At 45.3% G+C, this 18,315-nt stretch overlaps 1 protein-coding gene across 1 annotated transcript in view; it reads right to left on the reverse strand.

Annotated features, from left to right (window-relative positions):
- Positions 1-16,609: 16,609 nt before the first annotated feature.
- Positions 16,610-18,315, reverse strand: part of Zp4 (zona pellucida glycoprotein 4) — a 6,331-nt gene continuing 4,625 nt past the window's right edge. The window contains exons 10-12 of the mRNA XM_015504378.1: positions 17,982-18,060; positions 16,880-16,993; positions 16,610-16,713 (exon numbers count right to left, since the gene is read on the reverse strand). Of these exons, the coding sequence (XP_015359864.1) occupies positions 16,610-16,713; positions 16,880-16,993; positions 17,982-18,060 (297 nt within the window). The remainder of the gene's footprint in view (positions 16,714-16,879; positions 16,994-17,981; positions 18,061-18,315) is intronic.

Genomic DNA, 18,315 nt, shown 5'->3' on the forward strand with positions numbered 1-18,315 from the left:
TTTATTTACAAAGTCAGAGGATTGTGGCTAATTCACTGACATATATTCCCTCAAAATGTTCTTAGCCTACCTTGAATTTAGGCCTAGGTTTTGATTTGGAAAAAGAGAGAAAGGCTAAATGGCAAGATGTATCTATTCCCTTCCTAGGTGTCTGGATTGTTTTGTAAATACCCTACCTGATCCCTCAAATACTGATGAAGAGGCAGCTTCCCTTCATGCCTGCTGCAGTTTGCTGACAGCAGGGAACTCATATTTTGAACTGCCTTTCACAGTCTTGTTAGTACAAGCAATAGAACAGACACCAGAAGTATTTGGCATTAGATGTTCCAGGGTGATTCTAGACATTTTTCAATCATTCTTCCACTCATTCAACAGATAGATAGTTGCCAAAGGTTTTTTTTTTTTTTTTTTTTTTTTTTTTTTTGCCAGACACTAGGCTAGGTATTTGAATACAGGGATGAACAAACAGAATACAGGACATTTTCTAATATTTAAATATTGCTTTCCTCCCATTAGAATGGGTACAAGAATATCTTTCCTTGTTACATTGTGGTGAGAATTGAGATAAAGCAGCCAACATTGCTACGCACATGGACAATGCTTGGTAAATATTCATCTTTATTTAATAGTCTGTGTCTGTGTTTCAAGCATGTGATAAATGAAGGCCTTGATTCAGTCTGGTGTTTGCAGTAGCCTCAGAGGTTGTAATACTACCTGTGCTCATTTTGCTCAGGGCTTGTGATCACACGTGAGCCATCTTCACGACAGGACTGCCTGGAGATGACGCTTCCCTGTGGCACAGTGGAGGTTCACCCTCTTTCCCCTCCACCTGTTTTAGTTGCTTACTGAAATCTAACCACCTCTAAACACGTCTTTTGTGCCCTTCACTGGACTTTATCTTCCATGTGATTTACAATTGTCTCCCACCCAATGTGCACAACTCAATTATAAAGCAATTATCTGTTTTGAAAATCCACTTCGTGAGAATTTCAGCGACATTGGTGACATGTGTAAACCTGCTGGCAGGCTGGTTTCATGGGACTGCCTCACTGCACAGCTCTCTGCCTGTCACTTCCCTCCTCTGAACAGGCTCAGCCAGAAATTTCTGCCACACCTTCCACCGCAGGACTGCAAAGGGTGAACTTCTGAGTTCTCATCAGGTTGGGGGAGTAACACCATGGAATTCTTTCCTTATGCTTAATTATTTTTGCTGGGTTGCAACCAAATAGACCTATAGCCAGCAGTTAAATCCTTAATTTGTAAAAGGTGCCTTCAACATAACTTCCTTGACCATATATGGATTGCAACCTCTAAAATAAAGTGTCTGAGCTGTGCTATTTCTGAATATCTCAGTCTTGCCCATTCTCCCTCAAGCTGTAACTTCTGTTGTTGCTTCCTGTCTATCTAAAGATGCTCAGTCTTAACATTGTTCTTTTCTATTTCCTTTCCTACCCCCATGGCCATAGGTTTCCCTGAAATAGCCTCTTTCAGGGCTATTGTGTCCATCTTCCTATTTTTCACACTCCCACCACCACTCCATGGTGTCATTTGGGGCATAGACTGCTTAGATTTCTAAATTGTCTTAGATTAGACAAATACCATTAAAGCTTACTCTTTTCCAGAAATTGTAATATACTTGAAAGGTTTTTTTAAGACTGAATCTGCTGAGGCTAGTGTCCCACTATATTGCTTTAACATCACACATCCTCCTTACATCCTCAGAGGTGGAGAATTCACAGTGGGTGGAAACTACAACATGTGAACAGCTGACTTGTGAGTGACTCCTGCTTCTGTGGGCTGGGGTGTCGCTTCTCCTCAGGGAGATGCAGTGTCCTTCCATTGGCTTAGGTGGTGGCCACATTTCCTCTACAGATCTGCATGTAATCCTTCCCTGTCAGTTGCCCTGGCTGTGATTTTTTAGCCAGAGTAAGGGAATCAATTTCTTTAGACACCTGGCCTCACACACAGGCTGTGGTCTGAGTGTAACATATCTCCCTCTGGCTCTTCACACATGTGGTTAGCCCAAGGTGCTAAGTGTATAAATTAACCGCCTGATCTCTAGCACTATGCGTGACCAGATTAAGGTTCTAAATTACTTTTGTTGCACTGAAAAGACATGAAAATGCATCATTGGAATCACATTCAAGTGACCACAGAGGCTTGCAAGCAGTTCCCACAGGGCTGAAGGTTTGGCTTCATCCAGGATGTTCTGTTTTGTAAGGAATGTCCCCCTGCCCTCACCCCCCACCACTCCAGATTTGAGGTTACCCAGCTCACTAGTCTGAAGAGGTGTCAGCATCAATTGCAGACAGTCACTTATTTCCATGGGATAGTGACAAGATAGGGAAGAAGCTGCCCTGATGCTGGGTGTGCAGGACATCTCCCCACTGTGGCCCTTGAAGACACATGCATCTCTCTCCAACCTAATGTTCCTCCTAAACATGCTCTATGGATTTTTAAAGGCAGGTTCCAATGACTTTGGAGAATTTCACAATATTCATTTAAATAGCCAGCAGAGCCTAGAGTATTATTAAATAGTGCTGGGAATCTGTTTTCCTTTTCTTTCTAAGCTTCAGTTGGATACGAGTCACCTTACACACTACAGGACTTAACGCAGGGCTGTGCCTTGGTGAAATCACACTAGGAAAAGAACAGAAAAGGTGGACAGCAGGATGATGGCCCTGAGAACCCTGGTGATCCAGGCTTGGCTCAGCCTTACCCGGCGGCTGCTGGCAGCACCCAGCCTCGCCTGGTCTGTGCAGAAGACCTCTGCTCCTTGCCCTGGGCTCCCAGATGCTGCAGCATGAGCTGCTGGTATGGCTCATCCACCTCACACACCTGCCACCTGTGGCCAGAGCAGTTGGACAGATAGTGCCCCAACACCCCTGGGAGGACCTCACTGAGCCACATGTGAAGGCTCCTCAGGATGCCCTGGGAGATGATGGGAAGGGCAGCAAACTCTCAGCTATAAAGTAGATTCCAATGTAGAGCCTGGCAACTGCTAAAATATACAAACCTCAAAAAATGAAATGTCACAGAGCTCAGTTGAGCCAAGACAGCCCCCAGAATCAGAAAGAACTTAGAGAGCTCTGCTCTGCAACCCAGGCAGGCAGCATTCATTAACAGAAAATGGAAGGCAGGGCAGAGACAGCTGGACTAGTCACAGCTCGGCCTTTGCCTTACTTGAAGGTGGTCTGACCAGTCTGCCTCCTACAACTGACCTCAGCTGCTGGGATTGGCTGAGTCTCAGCTATTTGTTACCAAAGACTCCTTCCTCCCAAATCTGGGCTCTGGGTGTGTCTGCATACCAAATTAGTATATGGTTTATTTCTTAGGGACTCAAAGTTCAGAAGAAACCTCAGATTCAGTTTAAATTAGTGTCACATGATTGTAGTTAATGTATACTTGAAATTGGCTAGAAGACCAGGTCTTAAGTGTTCTCCCAACAACAAAAATAAGTGGCTAGTTATGTGAGATGATGGACACGTTACTTAACTTGATCATGGTAATCATTGTACAGTGTGCGTATTTGCAAAGCCATTGCATTGTACACCTTCAATATATAACTTTTGGGGGGCCAGTTATACCTCAATAAAGCTGGCTGGAGGGGGGAAAGTAAAAGAAAATGCCAAGGAGGGAGCTCTGTCCATTGGAGCAGTGGCTAGCTCAGCAACATCATATGGATCTCTTCTCCCTCCTCCTGTTTCTCTCCCCTACCCCTCCCTCCTGTCCCTCAGGTTATATCCCCTACCAATGTCAGACCATGTGCCTTTGCCTCAGGCTCTGCATTCAGGGGAATCTAGACCAAGGCACCAATTGTTTATTCAGTTCAAAAATTGTTCAACTAGACCAAGTACAGCTTGGACTTCTCTTACTCCCAATCCTTTTCTTTGTAAAGAAAGAGAAAGAGGCAGCTATGGGCCAGCTCCCTAAATATGTCAGCCAACCAAAAGCTCCGCAAACTAATCATATTCGAATGAAAGAAAGCAAATCAGTAATTATGATAAAATCTCCAGGGTGGGGGAGGGAAATGACTTTAGCAAATGCATATTTAATAACTTATCAGGACAAGATAATTAGGTACAGTCTAATGAACTGGTATGCTGGGGGAGATTGTCACAACTTGAGATCAAAGCTCATTTATAAAGTAATTAAGTCCCATGTGCTGTTGTTGCCCAAAGGAATTTAATTTTTTAAGAAATTTTAATCTTTGACTCAACTTTTGAAAAGCTGGTATATCTACGCCTCCAGGCAAGTTCACTGTGAGTGATGCACAGTGGTGCATCTGGAAAACCAGTGGTCTGGGAAGTGGAAAATTGGCAGCAAGAGCTGGGTGTGCACCCTTGGGCTCTCCCTGCCCTGGCAAAGAGAAAAAGGAGGGCCAAGAGAAAGAGTGCTTGTCACATGCTCCTGCAAGGTGCTCAGAATGCCTGCCTTCCTCCTTTATCCCCACGATGACTTTTACAAGAAGTCGCACCATCCCTATTTCACCAACGAAAGGTGGGGCGCTTGGAGACTTGGGTTCAGCAGGGGTGGGGGTATTGGGAAACTGACAATAGTTCAACTATATTCCTTGATGGAAGAGAGAACATCAAGGGAGCCTGGTGCTTGCTAGATTCCTATACTCAAGGCACAGGTTGTGTATAAATTTGGTTCCTTCTGTATCTGAAGCTGTGCTGGAAGACAGAAAAAGATGCTGGAGGTGCTTCCATTGCGTGGTTTTCAGTTGGGGGGAGAATAATAAGCATGGAGACAATAGCTGACCAAGCATTGGCTCGTCCCGTGACTAAATGTCTATTGATCAGCTAGGACGGGTCACACCTGCTAGGAACTGAGGCTCTGAGGTAACAGAACATTGTCCTGGTCCAGGCTTCACTTGAAGCTCCATCTTGTCCAGGAGTCCAGCAACTCTGCCTGCTTTCTCCTCCTTCTCTTTTCTCGTGGAAATGGATTCAACCAGTGGCTTCCTTGTTTAAAATGGGTGAAACCAGCCTCTGCCCCCCAGGACTCAAGGCTGAAGGATTTGACTCTTATCTCCTATACCAGATCCTGCCTTAGGTAACCAGAGACAACTTGTTTTTCAAATCCTGTGCCGCCTTTAGAAGCTTAAAATGTGTTCTTTCTTTGTATTGAAGTGGGGGGAGATTTATGCAAATGTCTCTCTATCATGTAAAGAAGATTTAACTGGTCACTAAAGAGTATAATCTGTTCCCTCCACTGAAAAAAGTGGAACTGGATTGTTCTTGTGTGGACTGAGCTGTCTTCCCAGAGGTCCTGACTGCGGGGGCGCTTTGTGGATTTTGACAGGGACTCTCAGGTGTCATCTGCTACTTGGGGATGCAGAAAAGACTGAGATTTCTGTTCCCACTCCTCTCCTTGAGGGCAAAGAGGAGGAAATGATTGGACCCTGTACTGCAGAGGGAAAGCTCTGGTTCTGAGGGAGCCCTGGGACTCTGCCTCCACAAAGGTGAACTGGACTGGGGGCAATGTCTAGAGATGATGTTCAAGGAGCCCTCCTGGCCCACAGCTTAGGAACTGGGCTCTGCAGACCCGGTGACTCCGTTCACTTTTCCGGTTTGGAGTTTCATTTCATTTTCACTTGCAAGTAGTTTTGAAGTACAGTTTGTCTGGTTTTTGTTTTGTTTTGTGTTGTGAAACCTTCACCCATATTCTCATATATTGTTGCTCCCTGCCTTCTTCCTTCCTATGAGAAACTGGACACTGTATGTATCATTGGACGTAGCAAATTCCACTTAGAGGAATTTATCTCAAGGAATAATTTAATAAATATGCAAAAGTGGCTTTCCCTCCCTAAGTTGTTTATAGTACTGTAAACATGGTTGTGGCCACAGTTACCAAGTGAAGATGGTTTAATCAAGTCTGGCACAGAACACCGTGTGGCTGTTCCCAAGGATGTCTAAGCTAAATCTCAAACAGATGTTTGGGGTCAGGAGTGGGATGTCCTAGAAAATGGGGTTTAATAGTTTCTCTATTGTTTCCTGACTCTTAGAGCTGGGACAGTACTGCAGAGGCCAGCTGGGACAGTACTGGGAGGGGGGGCACTGGCAACATTTGGCCATTCATGAAATACTTATAAGTTACAGTAACTTAAACATCTTGATCGGCTTTCTCTTTAATTCTAGAATCAGGAAACACTTCATTCCCTAAAATAGAATAAGTGTTCTGATGGGCAGAGGGAGTGGGAGGGTTTGGTTGTTTTTTATTTATTTATCTATTGGTACTGGTCCACGTTCCCCAGGCCACTTTTGTATTTTATTTAGAGACGAGTCTTGGTCAGTTGCTTAGGGCCTTGCTAAATTGCTGAGGCTGGCTTTGAACTCGTGATCCTCCTGCCTCAACCTCCTGAACTGCTGGGATTATAGGCGTGTGCCACTGTGCCTGGATAAGGGTTTGGTTTTATATGGACAACAACCACTGAGAGAAGCAGAAACAAACAAGGGAAGGAAGATTGGCCACATCAAAAGTTTCTTTCCTTGTACATAATGCAGGGACACCTGGTTAACTTTACGTTACTTCAAGTTAACATTTGGTCAAGCTTCCGGCCTAAGAAACTGATCATTATGCTAATTGAAACTTTGGAAAGCTTAGCTCTCATCTCTCTCTCGATTTCTCAGAAATTCAGGTAGCAACTTAGTTTCAGTTTGGTGACAGGGAACTTTAATGATTCCATTTGAGTTTATCTGTTCTTCTTGGGCCTGGTGCAGGAGCCCTGGCCAAAACAGTGACCTCCTCCCACTTTATTTAGTAAATGTCTCCCGTGGATACTGTGCTCTCCTTCGCAGCATCAATATTTCAAAACTCAGAAATCTCCCATTTTTTAAAGATGGAATTAATTACCTGCTTTTCAGGCCACTATAAGCATCAAATAAAATGATCTGCAGAAATGGCCTTGCAGAATTATCTGCATTCTGTAGGTGTTCAAAAAGGTAATTATGGTTTTACAGTTTCTAACCATTTATCTCTGGGGTTAAGACCACAAATCTGTCTCTTCCCTTCAATGCCATCTGTTCTGTGGAACCACCTCACTTAGACAAGTCACCAGTCTAGGCTCAGGATTAATGCTGTCCCTTGTTCTGTTTTTCATTTACCAGTGCATTGTTACCACCAAAATACTGACTGCAATCATAACGTTTAAATAACGCTGCTGAGGGGCTTCCCCACTCTTCCACTATCTATTGTAGTTTAGGTTTTCATCCCACCTCAGCTGGTGAAGTACTTCCATTGTGCTTCTGTATTTCAGTTATGCAACTTTTCTAAATTTGTTTTCACTGATAATTTTTTGTTGTTTCCAAAGGAAGATAGCTCTTGAGATACCAGAGAATTCAAATAAATTAAAAAAAAATAGGGTCAAATAAAAACTAGAATGCCAATTAAGGGACAACCAGGTGAAATAAGGGAAGGACTTAGTCACAGGAAACATGGAACATCAAGTCGATTGGCCCCAAACCAGGGACACTGAGTCACCCCGAGGTCTTTCGGGGCTTGGGGTCACCTCACAGAGTCACTCCGATGGATCGTGTTGAGAGCGTCTGCATGGTAATGGCACAAACGGTTGACTCATGGAATTCAAATGTGACCTGGACAGGGAGCTGCTTCCCTGGCACTCATGATGAATGGACTTATTTATAAGAGCCTTCCCATTACCACTCTGTCACCTTCTGGGTAACAGCAGATGCCCAGCACAGCACGCCTGCAGGTGTAGACCTTTTGAAGGAGACAGGGAAGGAGCACGCAGAGCGTTAGCAGAGCCTGGAGCCAAGTGCAGGACAGGAGGCAGGCGCACAGAAGCACTCATCGCCCCGCCTTGTCCTCCACGCCCTGGGTTTACTTAAGGGGGCTCAGCAAACAAACAAACAAACAAAGCCACAGCCTGCTTCTTTCCACCACCTCCACGTCAAGGTCCTCTTGTGTGACTAGCACATCCTGATACACAGGACTTTCTAGGCCCTGTGAGAAGGGGCAGAGGCAAGGTCCTGCTCTGATTCCTGGAGTGCACAGTCGTCACACTCTGTCCCTGGGGGCCACAGGCCTCTGACCTACAGATAATGCCACAGACATAGAGAAAAGCTACCATGACAGCCGCACAGGATAGCACGAAGAGAGCTGCCACTTCTGCGTAGACCAGTGGTCACACACAGGAGGCTGGAGGTCCGACGGGGACACAGTGGGCAACGGTTTTTTGGGGGGAGAGAGACTAGAAGGAGGGAATGAGAGTTCTTTCCCTTTGTGCTTTTCTATATAACTTGATTTTTTTTTTCTAATTTCTAATTTGGTCAAGCCAGTTAGTATTCTTATAAGGACTATGGGTCCTTTATTGTTTTTATACCTTTTTTTGGTATTTAAATATAGCTTATGAGTATGACTTTGCAATATGAGACAAAATGACAGATAATGATATGATGATAAGAATATGGAAACGGTGGAAGACGAGTGCATTCCCAGTGGTCACTCACATGGTAGAGCCACTTGGAAAATCCTTTTGAAGTTCCTCAGGACCTCAGTACTCCAAGACCCGGAAATTCTGCTTTTAGGTACACTAAGACAAATACAAAGGTATGTCCACACAAAACTTGTACATGAATGTTCATAGCCAACTCCCAGAAGCCTGCAGGCAGAAGCAATCTGAACATCCATCAACTGACAAATGGACGAGCACAATGGTACAAGGGACTATTATTGGGCCATTAAAAGGAATAAGGTGCTAAAGTCGGCTACGATATGCAGGAAGCTGGAAAACACTGCTAAGTAAAAGACACCCAGCATAAAGGTCACACAGAATATGAGTCTCTTATAAGAAATGTCTACAACAGGACAGGGAAGGAGGAAGACAGGAAAAGGGGAAGTATGGGAGAATGAAATTGACCAAATTGTACTGTTAAAGTGTGTGCATGTACAAACAAGTAATCCCACTGTTATATAAATTAAAATGCAACAATAAAAAGGGGGGAAATGTCCAGAATAGGCAAATCTGTGGAGAAGAGTCATAATTGTGAGAGCTGCTGAGAGGGGGGAATGGCTGGGACTTCTAAGGGTTTCTTTTGTCCAGGAGATAGTCCTACAACTCTATTAATACAGCAAAACCACCAAATTGCATAATTTAAGATGGTAAATCATACAGGATATGAACAATGTCTCAACAGAGCTCTTTGAACATTTGCTCACAACCAAGGCTCATCTTCTGCAGAGCACACACACCATGGCCAGCCAGCCTTGGGCTTGGCGAGTTTCTGTGTGGGATTTTAATTTTTATTGTGGTTGAGTTATTTTCCTCAAGGGGAGGAAAAGGTGCTTTAGTAGGACATCTGAAACCTGAGTGTTTCCAGATCATCAAAAGGTAAAGACAGTTGGGCAACAGCACAGTCCTTGGTGACCACAGGCCTCCTTCACTCCTGGAGACTACATGGCCTCTGGCTGGACACAGAAGCACCGAGGGGCTGCTGCAGAGGCAGGCAGCCTGTTGGTCTCCAAGGCCTTCCGGGTAGAAACTTCTGGGTGGGGGAACTCACATGCCCTGATTCAAACTCGGCCACTCTCTGGGAAGATTCTGGGCTCTTTTTAATCTGGTTCGGGTATATTGTTGCCCGGTGTGATTCACTCAGCAAATGTGGCCAGATCCCTGCTCCTGGCTAGGCCCTCTGTCCCAGACAAGGACAAGAGAAGTTTTAGGAAGCAAGTCTGAATCCCACAAGGTCCAGGTGACTTTGGTAAGGCCCTTCACAGAAGAGCATCCATAAAGGGGATGAATGGAGGGATCAGCTCTCCCCACTACCACTAGGTTCCTCAAGGCCACTTCCCGAGGTTCCTGGGAAGTTGTCCCCACGGTGACAAAAGGGAGGCCAGTGGAAAAGTCTCTCTCTGCTTCCTAACATTTAAAAAAGTTATTCTTTAATTGACAAGTAAAACTTGTATGTATTGATCACATGCTACATGTTTTGAAATGTCTATAGTGGGGAGTGGCTAAGTCAAGCTAAGTCACATAACTGTCACCTTCCATCCTTACATTTTATGGGGAGAAAACTTGGAAATTGTTCTCTCAGTGATTTTCAGTTATATGACACAGGGTTATTCATTCTAGCCCCACATCCTACCGTAGATTTCAGAATAAATTCCTCCTGTGGAAAGGAAATGTTGTGTCCTTTGACCGACATCTCCCCAGCCACCCTACCCTGGTTTGCTTTTTTGGAACATTAATCTAGGTATTTTTGGCAGACATAGAATGAGTTCCCTGGTCTGAGAGGACTGTGCTTATATACTGATGAGGAATGAACTCATTAATCAGGTACATGGGAAGGACGTTTGGTGTGTAGCTTTCTGTCACTACAACAGATATCTGAGATGAGCCTCTTAAGTGGAGGAAATGGCTTCTGTTTTCATATTTCGGAGACATAGTAGTGCGGCTGCTGGGCCCTGTTGCTCTGGGTCTTTGGGGTGGAGTGCATCATAATGGAGGGATGTGATGGAGATGTTCCCCCTCCTGAGGCAGAGAGAGGGAGGAGTGGAGGGCCTGGCCAGGGTCCCTGGATCCCATTCAAGGGGCCCAGTGGCCTCACTTCCTCCTACTTCCTAAGGGGTCACCTCGCAGCAGCATCACCCAGGGACCAAGCCTTCCACTGATGGGCCTTGGGGGATGTTCAAGATCCAGACTAAAGCCCTGGGCAGACATGAAGTACTGATCTTTACCACCCACCCCTTACCTCAGTGTTCAGATTAAAAGACAAAATCCGGCAAGTACAACTCATTCCGTCCATCGTCACTGACACCTGTCCTTTCTCTACCCCCACCCATCTTCTCACGAGCAGCCCTCTTTCCTTTCCCAGCCACGGTGCTTGAGGTAGGAAGCTTCACCTGACATGGCTCCTGCCTGCTGCCTGAGCAGGGTGCTGGGAGGGTGGCTTGTCTCCCTGTGGTAACATCTACAGTCCCCTTCACATCAGTAAGGGAGAGGACGGTCTGGTGGAGAAAAGCAGGCAGAGGAGAGGGTGGTAGGTGCTCCAGGGCCAGCTTCCTGCTCTGTGGCCAGTGGCTTCCCAGAAAGCTTCACTCAAACTTTTCACAGCAGCTGGGCTTCAGCTCGTCAAGGCAGAAAAGGGACTGGTGTGAGACACAAAGGCCCACTGCAGCTCTCAGCATGGCCACTCTGAGGAAGGAACCAGGAGCAGTGTTCCTGAGGAGCATGCATGAATCCAGAACAATGGAGGATAACTGACAAGGAAAGAATAGTTCAAGAGCCCACGATTTAGAGCCAGAACTCTGGAAAAAAATGCAGTCTCCTTTAATTCCGGAGTGACAGAGTTGAGTCTAGAGAGACTGAATACTTAGCCCACGGTGTGCAGATGGTCTTCTGGCCTGCATGCTGGGGACAAGGAGTGCGACCTTGTCCATTGGAAAAAACGGGCTTCCTCCTGAGTGGCAGCTGGGATCCTGGCTCATCTTCCTCTTTCCCACTCTTGCTCATTCCCTGTTGCTGTGGGATAGAGTACTTAACCTCATTTCCTACTACAAAAGAGAACTTTGTCCAATATAAAGATCCAAGAGAACCTTTCAATTCATGGCTCTGATGTCAAAATTGAGTTTCTAGTCATTAGCCAGCTGCCTTGCATTCAACCTTGAAGGTTTACCAAACATAAAACTTTCCCTGGGAAGTGACCCAATGAGGGAATCATAATATTTCTTGAATTCCTAACTTATTGGTGACCAGGAGATCTCATTCTTAACTTACTGACTTTGAAATGTTAATTTGTCTCAATCTTATAGTTTTTATGAACTATATATGAAATTACATTAGCTTTTCTTTATTTGTTCTAGTTAATTGTATGTGACAGTAGAATGTACTGACACATTATGCATAAATGGAGTATAAATTCCCATTCTTTTAGTTGTACATGATGTAGAGTCACACCAGTAGTGTAGTCATATATGTATGTACATAGGGTAATAATGTCAGATTCACTCTACCATCTTTCCTACCTCCATACCTCTCCCCTCTATCTAACCCAAAGTAACTCTATTCTTCACTAGCCACCCCCTTATTGTGAATTAGCATCTACATATCAGAGAAAACACTGGCCTTTGGTTTTTGGAATTGAATTATTTTGCTTAGCATGATATTCTCCAGTGCCATCCATTTACTGGCAACCATAATTTAATTGTCCTTTAAGGCTGAGTAATATTCCATTGTGTATAATACCACATTTTCTTTATCTGTTCTTCTGTTGAAGGATACTTAGGTTGGTTCCATAGTTTGGCTATTGTGAATTGAGCTACTATAAACATTGACAAGGCTGCATCATTGTAATATGTTGATTTTAAGTCCTTTGGGTATAAACTGAGGAGTGGGATAGCTGGGTCAAATGGTGGTTCCATTCCAAGTTTTCTGAGGAATCTCTATATTGCTTTCCAGAGTGGTTGCACCAATTTGCAGTCCCATCAGCAATGTATGAGTGCCTTTTCCCCCAAATCCTTGCCAACATTCATTGTTGTTTGTATTCTTGATAATCGCCATTCTGACCAGGTGTGATGGAATCTTTCTTAAATGATACATAAAACTATGTATCATACACAACGTGAAGTTTTGAATGTGTGTAGCTATGAAATGGCTGATTCAAGCTAATATACATCATAGTCCTATTGTTTTATGGTGAAAACACTTAAAGCCCAGCTTTAGCAATTTAAGAATATATCACATTATGAACCGTAGTTTCCATATTATACAATCAGTCTCTGGAACTTATTTCTTTTTACTGAAACTTTATACCCTTTGACCAAAATCTCTCCATCTCTATCACTACCCCCTGGTGTATAACCACCATTCTCTTCTTTTGTAAGTTCAACATTTTTAGATTCCATGTGTCAGTGTGATCCTGGGGGTGGTGCTTACATAACTGCCTGGCATCACCTAGAGTGATGACCTTCAGGCTCATCAGTTGTTGGAAGTGACGGGTTTCTTTTCTGAAGACCGAGTAGCATTTCACTGTGTATAACTACATTTTGTTCATCCAGAGACCAGGGTGAGCTCCCGTGGTTGATAGTGCAGTGACTGTGCGAGCTAAGTCCATCTTTCCTACCTCCATACCTCTCCCAGACTGTTTCCGTGGCTGTACCCCAGCAGTGGGATTGCTGGGCCTCCACGGTTCAGCATGGCCTCCCCCTGCACTTTTCCACAAGGGCTGCTGCACTCAGTGACCTTTCCACCACCAGTGTGGAAGTGGGCCTTGCCTGTGTGTCCTCAATAACTCTTGGCTTTGCCGTTTTCGTATGGGCCATTCTCAAGGGGTGAAATGACAACTTGTTTAAATTTGTATTTTCCTGATGATCAAGGTGTTACCTTTTCACGTACCTGTTAGCCCTTTATATGTGTTTTGAGAAATGTCTGCTCAGGTTCTTTGTCCTTTAGATGAAGCAGGTTTTCCTGGTGTTGAGTTCCTGGAATGTCTTGGATGTTAAGACCTTAGCAGGTGTGTGATTGGAAGACGTTTCCTCCCATTCTTCAGACTGCCTTCCTCATGGGCTTAAAGTGTCCTTTCTTGTGGGTCAGTTAGCAGCAGCAGCCCCCTAGCTTACTGTCACAGGGGAGGGGAGGGTGCAGGCTGATAGGCCCTGCAGTTACAAACTTGCAAAGTGTCCAAAACTGGGTAGAGGAGAGGGAGGACCAGTGTGGCTCCTGTGGTAGCATCTCACTGACGAGCAGGATGAAGTGCTGCTACTGGACTCCAGCAGGTCTTATCTCCAACAAACGTCCACCCTCAGGGATTTAGGGCAGCTGGAGCTCCTTCATTTGCAGGGACAAGAAGCAGGGCACTCTGAGGCCGACCACTGTGCAGTAGGCCTGGGAGCTACCCCTGCATGTTAGAGCAGGAGGCTCTGGGCCACATAAACCCTCTACAGAACACCCCAGTGAGAGGCCCAGGAAGGGTCAGCATGATAAAGAGTGAGGAATTCAGGGAAAAAAACCACGATCTGCAAGAATGAGTGAATTGTTCTGCCTTGATTTAAATAATCTTTAAGGAGGAAAAAACTGCCAGCTATAAATGGGTTTCCTGAATTTTGAGGAAATGGTGAAGGTAGGAAAGAGTTTGGGGTAGCCCATGGTCTTTTATGACTCTTTAGAGGCTCTTTAAAATTGGAGAAATGCAATAAAAAAATAGTACAAGCCCTGGACCATGAATTAATAAATATTTAAGTTAATGGTACCAGCTGATCATTCCCCTAGAGCCATGATTCCACTCCACAGTAGATAATTTTGGCCAGAGGCTGTTCAGTTCAGAGGTACACAATTCCCTGCAAAAGCATTCCCCTCCCTCTGTCGATCCAACTGCATTAGTAAGGACTCCTTGGTCGGGAAGCCGGCATTTGTCTCTGCAGAAGTGCGCTCTGGGGCAGCACCCCTAACATAGTCCTGGAAGAGGGGGGCCCTGGTTAACCCAGGGTAGGTAAGGCCCAGATCTCCCTGGAGGCTCACAGGGTGTTAATGTAACAGCCCAAGAAGCCCCGAGAGGGGGCCTGGAAGGTTCTAGGTAGAGGCCTAAGCACTGGAGTTGTCCTGTCTTTGGTGGCATTTGTATGGTGTTATACTATCACCTTCTCTGAGTGAAAGACCTGGGTCCCAGTGCTAGACCCACCATCCTCTTTGTGGGAAGCCCGATTCCTAGATCAGCTCAGTTCCACCTGGAAGCCCTGCACACGCTTGCTTTGACCCACAGGTAAGCTATGAACACATGATCAGAACAGGCATTTGCTTCTCTTACAGAAAGGGTGAGGTATTACCTTGGCTACCCCCTTTCTTGGGCATTCTTTATCCAACTTTCTCTCATTTGTCACTTGATGCTTGTCTTCCATTGTTGCTGGCAGTTGGCAATGGCCCTGCTACCTACTATGTGCTGCCCATCAGATGGAACTTCCTATACACGTTTGGAGTGGACTTTAGACTCATGGGTGCCAGGTCCTAGGCAGTGCTGCTGTGGAGCACCTGAAAGGTGGTTAGTAAAAGGATTGAACTTCCTTCATGTAAAGACATACACATAGTTATTGGAAAGTATTGTTGGATACAGGGAAGCAGTTGAAAAAATATTTTGCAGCGTACAGTATTTCTGATGTTTATGATGTAAGACTGCAACAGCTAAAATGTACTGGCTTTTGCAGGCTGAATATGAAGACAAAACCTTGAGTTTATTGTGAGTTTTAAAATTTAATAATTTGAAATTTTAAAGTTTGAAATTAAAAATTTTTTTGATGGACTTTTAGTTTTGTGTTTATATGTGGTACTGAGAATTGAGCTCAGTGCCTTACACATGTGAGGCAAGCACTATACCACTGAGCCACAACCCCAGCCCCTATTATGTTGAAATTTTTGATGTACTAAATGAATTTCATGTATTTGTAACATCCAGTGTGAGTCAGTTGCATCATGACCAAGTTATTCATGGCCTCTGCTGCAATCAGAGACCACTGCCTTCCCTGTGAAGGGCTCAGCCCCCAGCCCAGTCAGACCTTGGCATGGAATGCAGCCACGTCTCCTTGAGCATCTGGCCCCATCAAGCTGAGCCTGTGCCTGGCATGGAAAACTGGCGCCCCTGGAGCACTGGGTACCTTCAGCACCACATGGATTAAGAACAAATTCTAGAATTAGACTGAAGTTCAAGTTCCAGCTCAACTCTTTGTTGACCAAGTAATATTGGGTAGCTATCCTAGAGTCTAGACAATGGGAATAAATGCCACAGGTCAGGTGGTCTGAGACCCACATACACTAGACACAGCACCTAGGATAGCTGCTGTCACAGGGAGACCAGGCAGTGCCCAAGAGTAGAGCATAGGCAGTAGCCATTCCCCGTCTACCAGTGGTTTGAAGTGTGTGCGCCCTGGAGTGTGACTAACGGCATCAGTTACTAGAAAGTTCCTCAAACAGGACAGCAATCTTCACACATCCCCGTTTCCTCTCAGCCTAGGGCCTACTCAACTAGGAAGCCACTATCAGTTCTAGGTTAAGCGACTAAGCCACCTCTAGTTGCCCAATCTTCCTTTGAAAACCAGGATCTGGAACCATGACAAAGTCTGTTGTTAAAGAATGGGACCAGCAACAGCTGAGAAGTGGTTAGAAATGCAAGGCGAGAACTCTGCCCAGATCTCCTGCATTAAACTCCAGAGAGGGATGGGAAATGCTTTCCCCTCAGCCTTCCTGCGACCCTGCTGCTCACTCAAGTTGAGAACCAGGGGTCTAGGAAAATCCCTGGCAAGCCTTGAACTAGTCCTACCCTCTTTTGGTTGTTCTTGTCTAATGGAAGAGCTTTGTTCTATTCCCCTTTGAGTCTTTACAGCCTGTTAAGCCAGAGATACTTAGTGCACACACACACACACACACACACACACACACCCTAGAATTGTCAGCCTTGAAATACTATCAAAAATGTTTGTTCTGTTCAGAAAGGTACTCCTTTATCCAAGCCTTTCTCAGATGAGACACCACCCCAGGCTGGTAGGATGAGATTAAGAGCAGTTAGGTAAAGAATTAACCTAGAATTGGCCGATCAGATGACAAGCTCAGCACACGTGGCAGGGCAGTCTGGCTTTATTTGACACATTTGGCCTGAGGAGCTCATCTCCGTCTCCTGATAGCCAAGTAGAATACCAACAAGGCTCCGACGACGAGGACACCAGAAAGTCCTGCCACCCACAGAGCCTTGGGATCTACTGGAGCACCTGGGGATGAAGAAGTATAATCAGTGAGTGCCACAAGTCTGTCCTGACGAAGACCCACCATCGTCCTTGGTAAGGGAATGGCAGTAAGGGGATGGTCAGTGACAGGAGGGAGGAAGGAGCTCTCATCTGCAGGTTCAGGTGGCTGGTTAAGTTTCCTTCCACTTACTTAAGTGTGTATTGGACTTTTCCAAAGGGTCCTTAGAGTCTTGGAGAAGAAACATGGGGCCATTGCTGGAGATGCTGGCAGTACTGTTCTGATGATAGAGGTCAGATCTTCTTCCTGTTGGACACGAGAAGCTGGGAGTGTTAGAATTTTAATTTTTGTACACACAGAGCAGGGGTAGGGAGTGTTAGGACACAAACCAAGGGGCCACAGGCAGAGCTCTGTACCAGCCATACAAGGGCTTCACGTTAGCAACTTATGCAGGTTTGAGGCTTTGGATCTAATGCTCTTGCCTCAGATTCACCAGAATCAGGGCATAGAAGTCTGATGTTAGGAACACTTCCCAAATTATCCTTTTCCAGGAGGGTCACTGACAGTAACCCCTTTATAGTTCTGTTGTCTTGGTATCACAGGGAAGGGTATTTAATTGTTGAAATAGGTTAAAGCATTTCTGCTCTTCCTGTCAGCTGAAGTCAATCTAAGATGGTTTAGTCCTTTAGGAGTAGGACTAATGTACATTAGGTTGAATGGTAAACACTTAACATAATGCCCTGCCCTGTAACTACCAATTAATTACTATCAGTGTTTCGTTTTTTTTTTTTTTTTTCTAATTGCTAGAAGTTACTTAGAGCTTTAAGGGTCGTGAATCCCAAGTCAAGGAAGAGATAGGTACCAGACTGTACCTGTAGAAGCAAGCATGCTACAGCAGCACAGGGTCTGCCCGACAGGGGATGGTGCAAGTCTACAATCATTTCAGCTAAGGGTCTTTAAGACCACATCACCAGAAGTGCCCTCAGGTGGGCATAGAAATTGACATTTATTACCTGGCCAGGTGTATTTTGTGGAGTTGAGCCAGGTGTGGGCCATGGACTGGTTTGGCTCCTGGTTTCAAAGCTCATTTGGAAAAGAGCTCAGGTTGAGAGTTTATTGCTTCTATTTTAAAGGCATTTTCTGGCATTCCAGAAAATTGGCTGTCTCTGTGCTCATGATACTGCAATTGGTACCTAGAGAGGCTTTACTGAGTCCTGGCCATGGGCCAAGAACTATTGGGAGTTGGGATCATGATCCATTTGCGTGTGTCCGCTAGTATAGACGGCATACTCACCCCTCACGACAGGACAGGTCACCATGCAGGCTGGGGTCCCTGCAGGCTGGCACACTGATGCACTACAGTGCAGGTACACCTGGAGGCCAACAGAACTCGGGTCATGGTGCAGTGCCACCGTGTCAGATGTCTAAACCCACTTCATCTCCCCAGGAAGGGTTCAGAGAGGTAGTTATCAGCACAACTTGATATGTCCCCGCTGATGTCACCACAGCCCTGAAGAACTAGGGCCTAGGTGACAGCCAACACTCATGTCACTGGTATCCAGGGCTGTTCAGGCAGGATTAGCAGGCAGCATCGAAGAGCTAGCCTGCTGTGGGGGGGGGGGCAGGAT

The sequence above is a fragment of the Marmota marmota genome, unplaced genomic scaffold, assembly GCF_001458135.2.
Source record: "Marmota marmota marmota unplaced genomic scaffold, marMar, whole genome shotgun sequence".
NCBI classification, from domain to species: domain Eukaryota; kingdom Metazoa; phylum Chordata; class Mammalia; order Rodentia; family Sciuridae; genus Marmota; species Marmota marmota.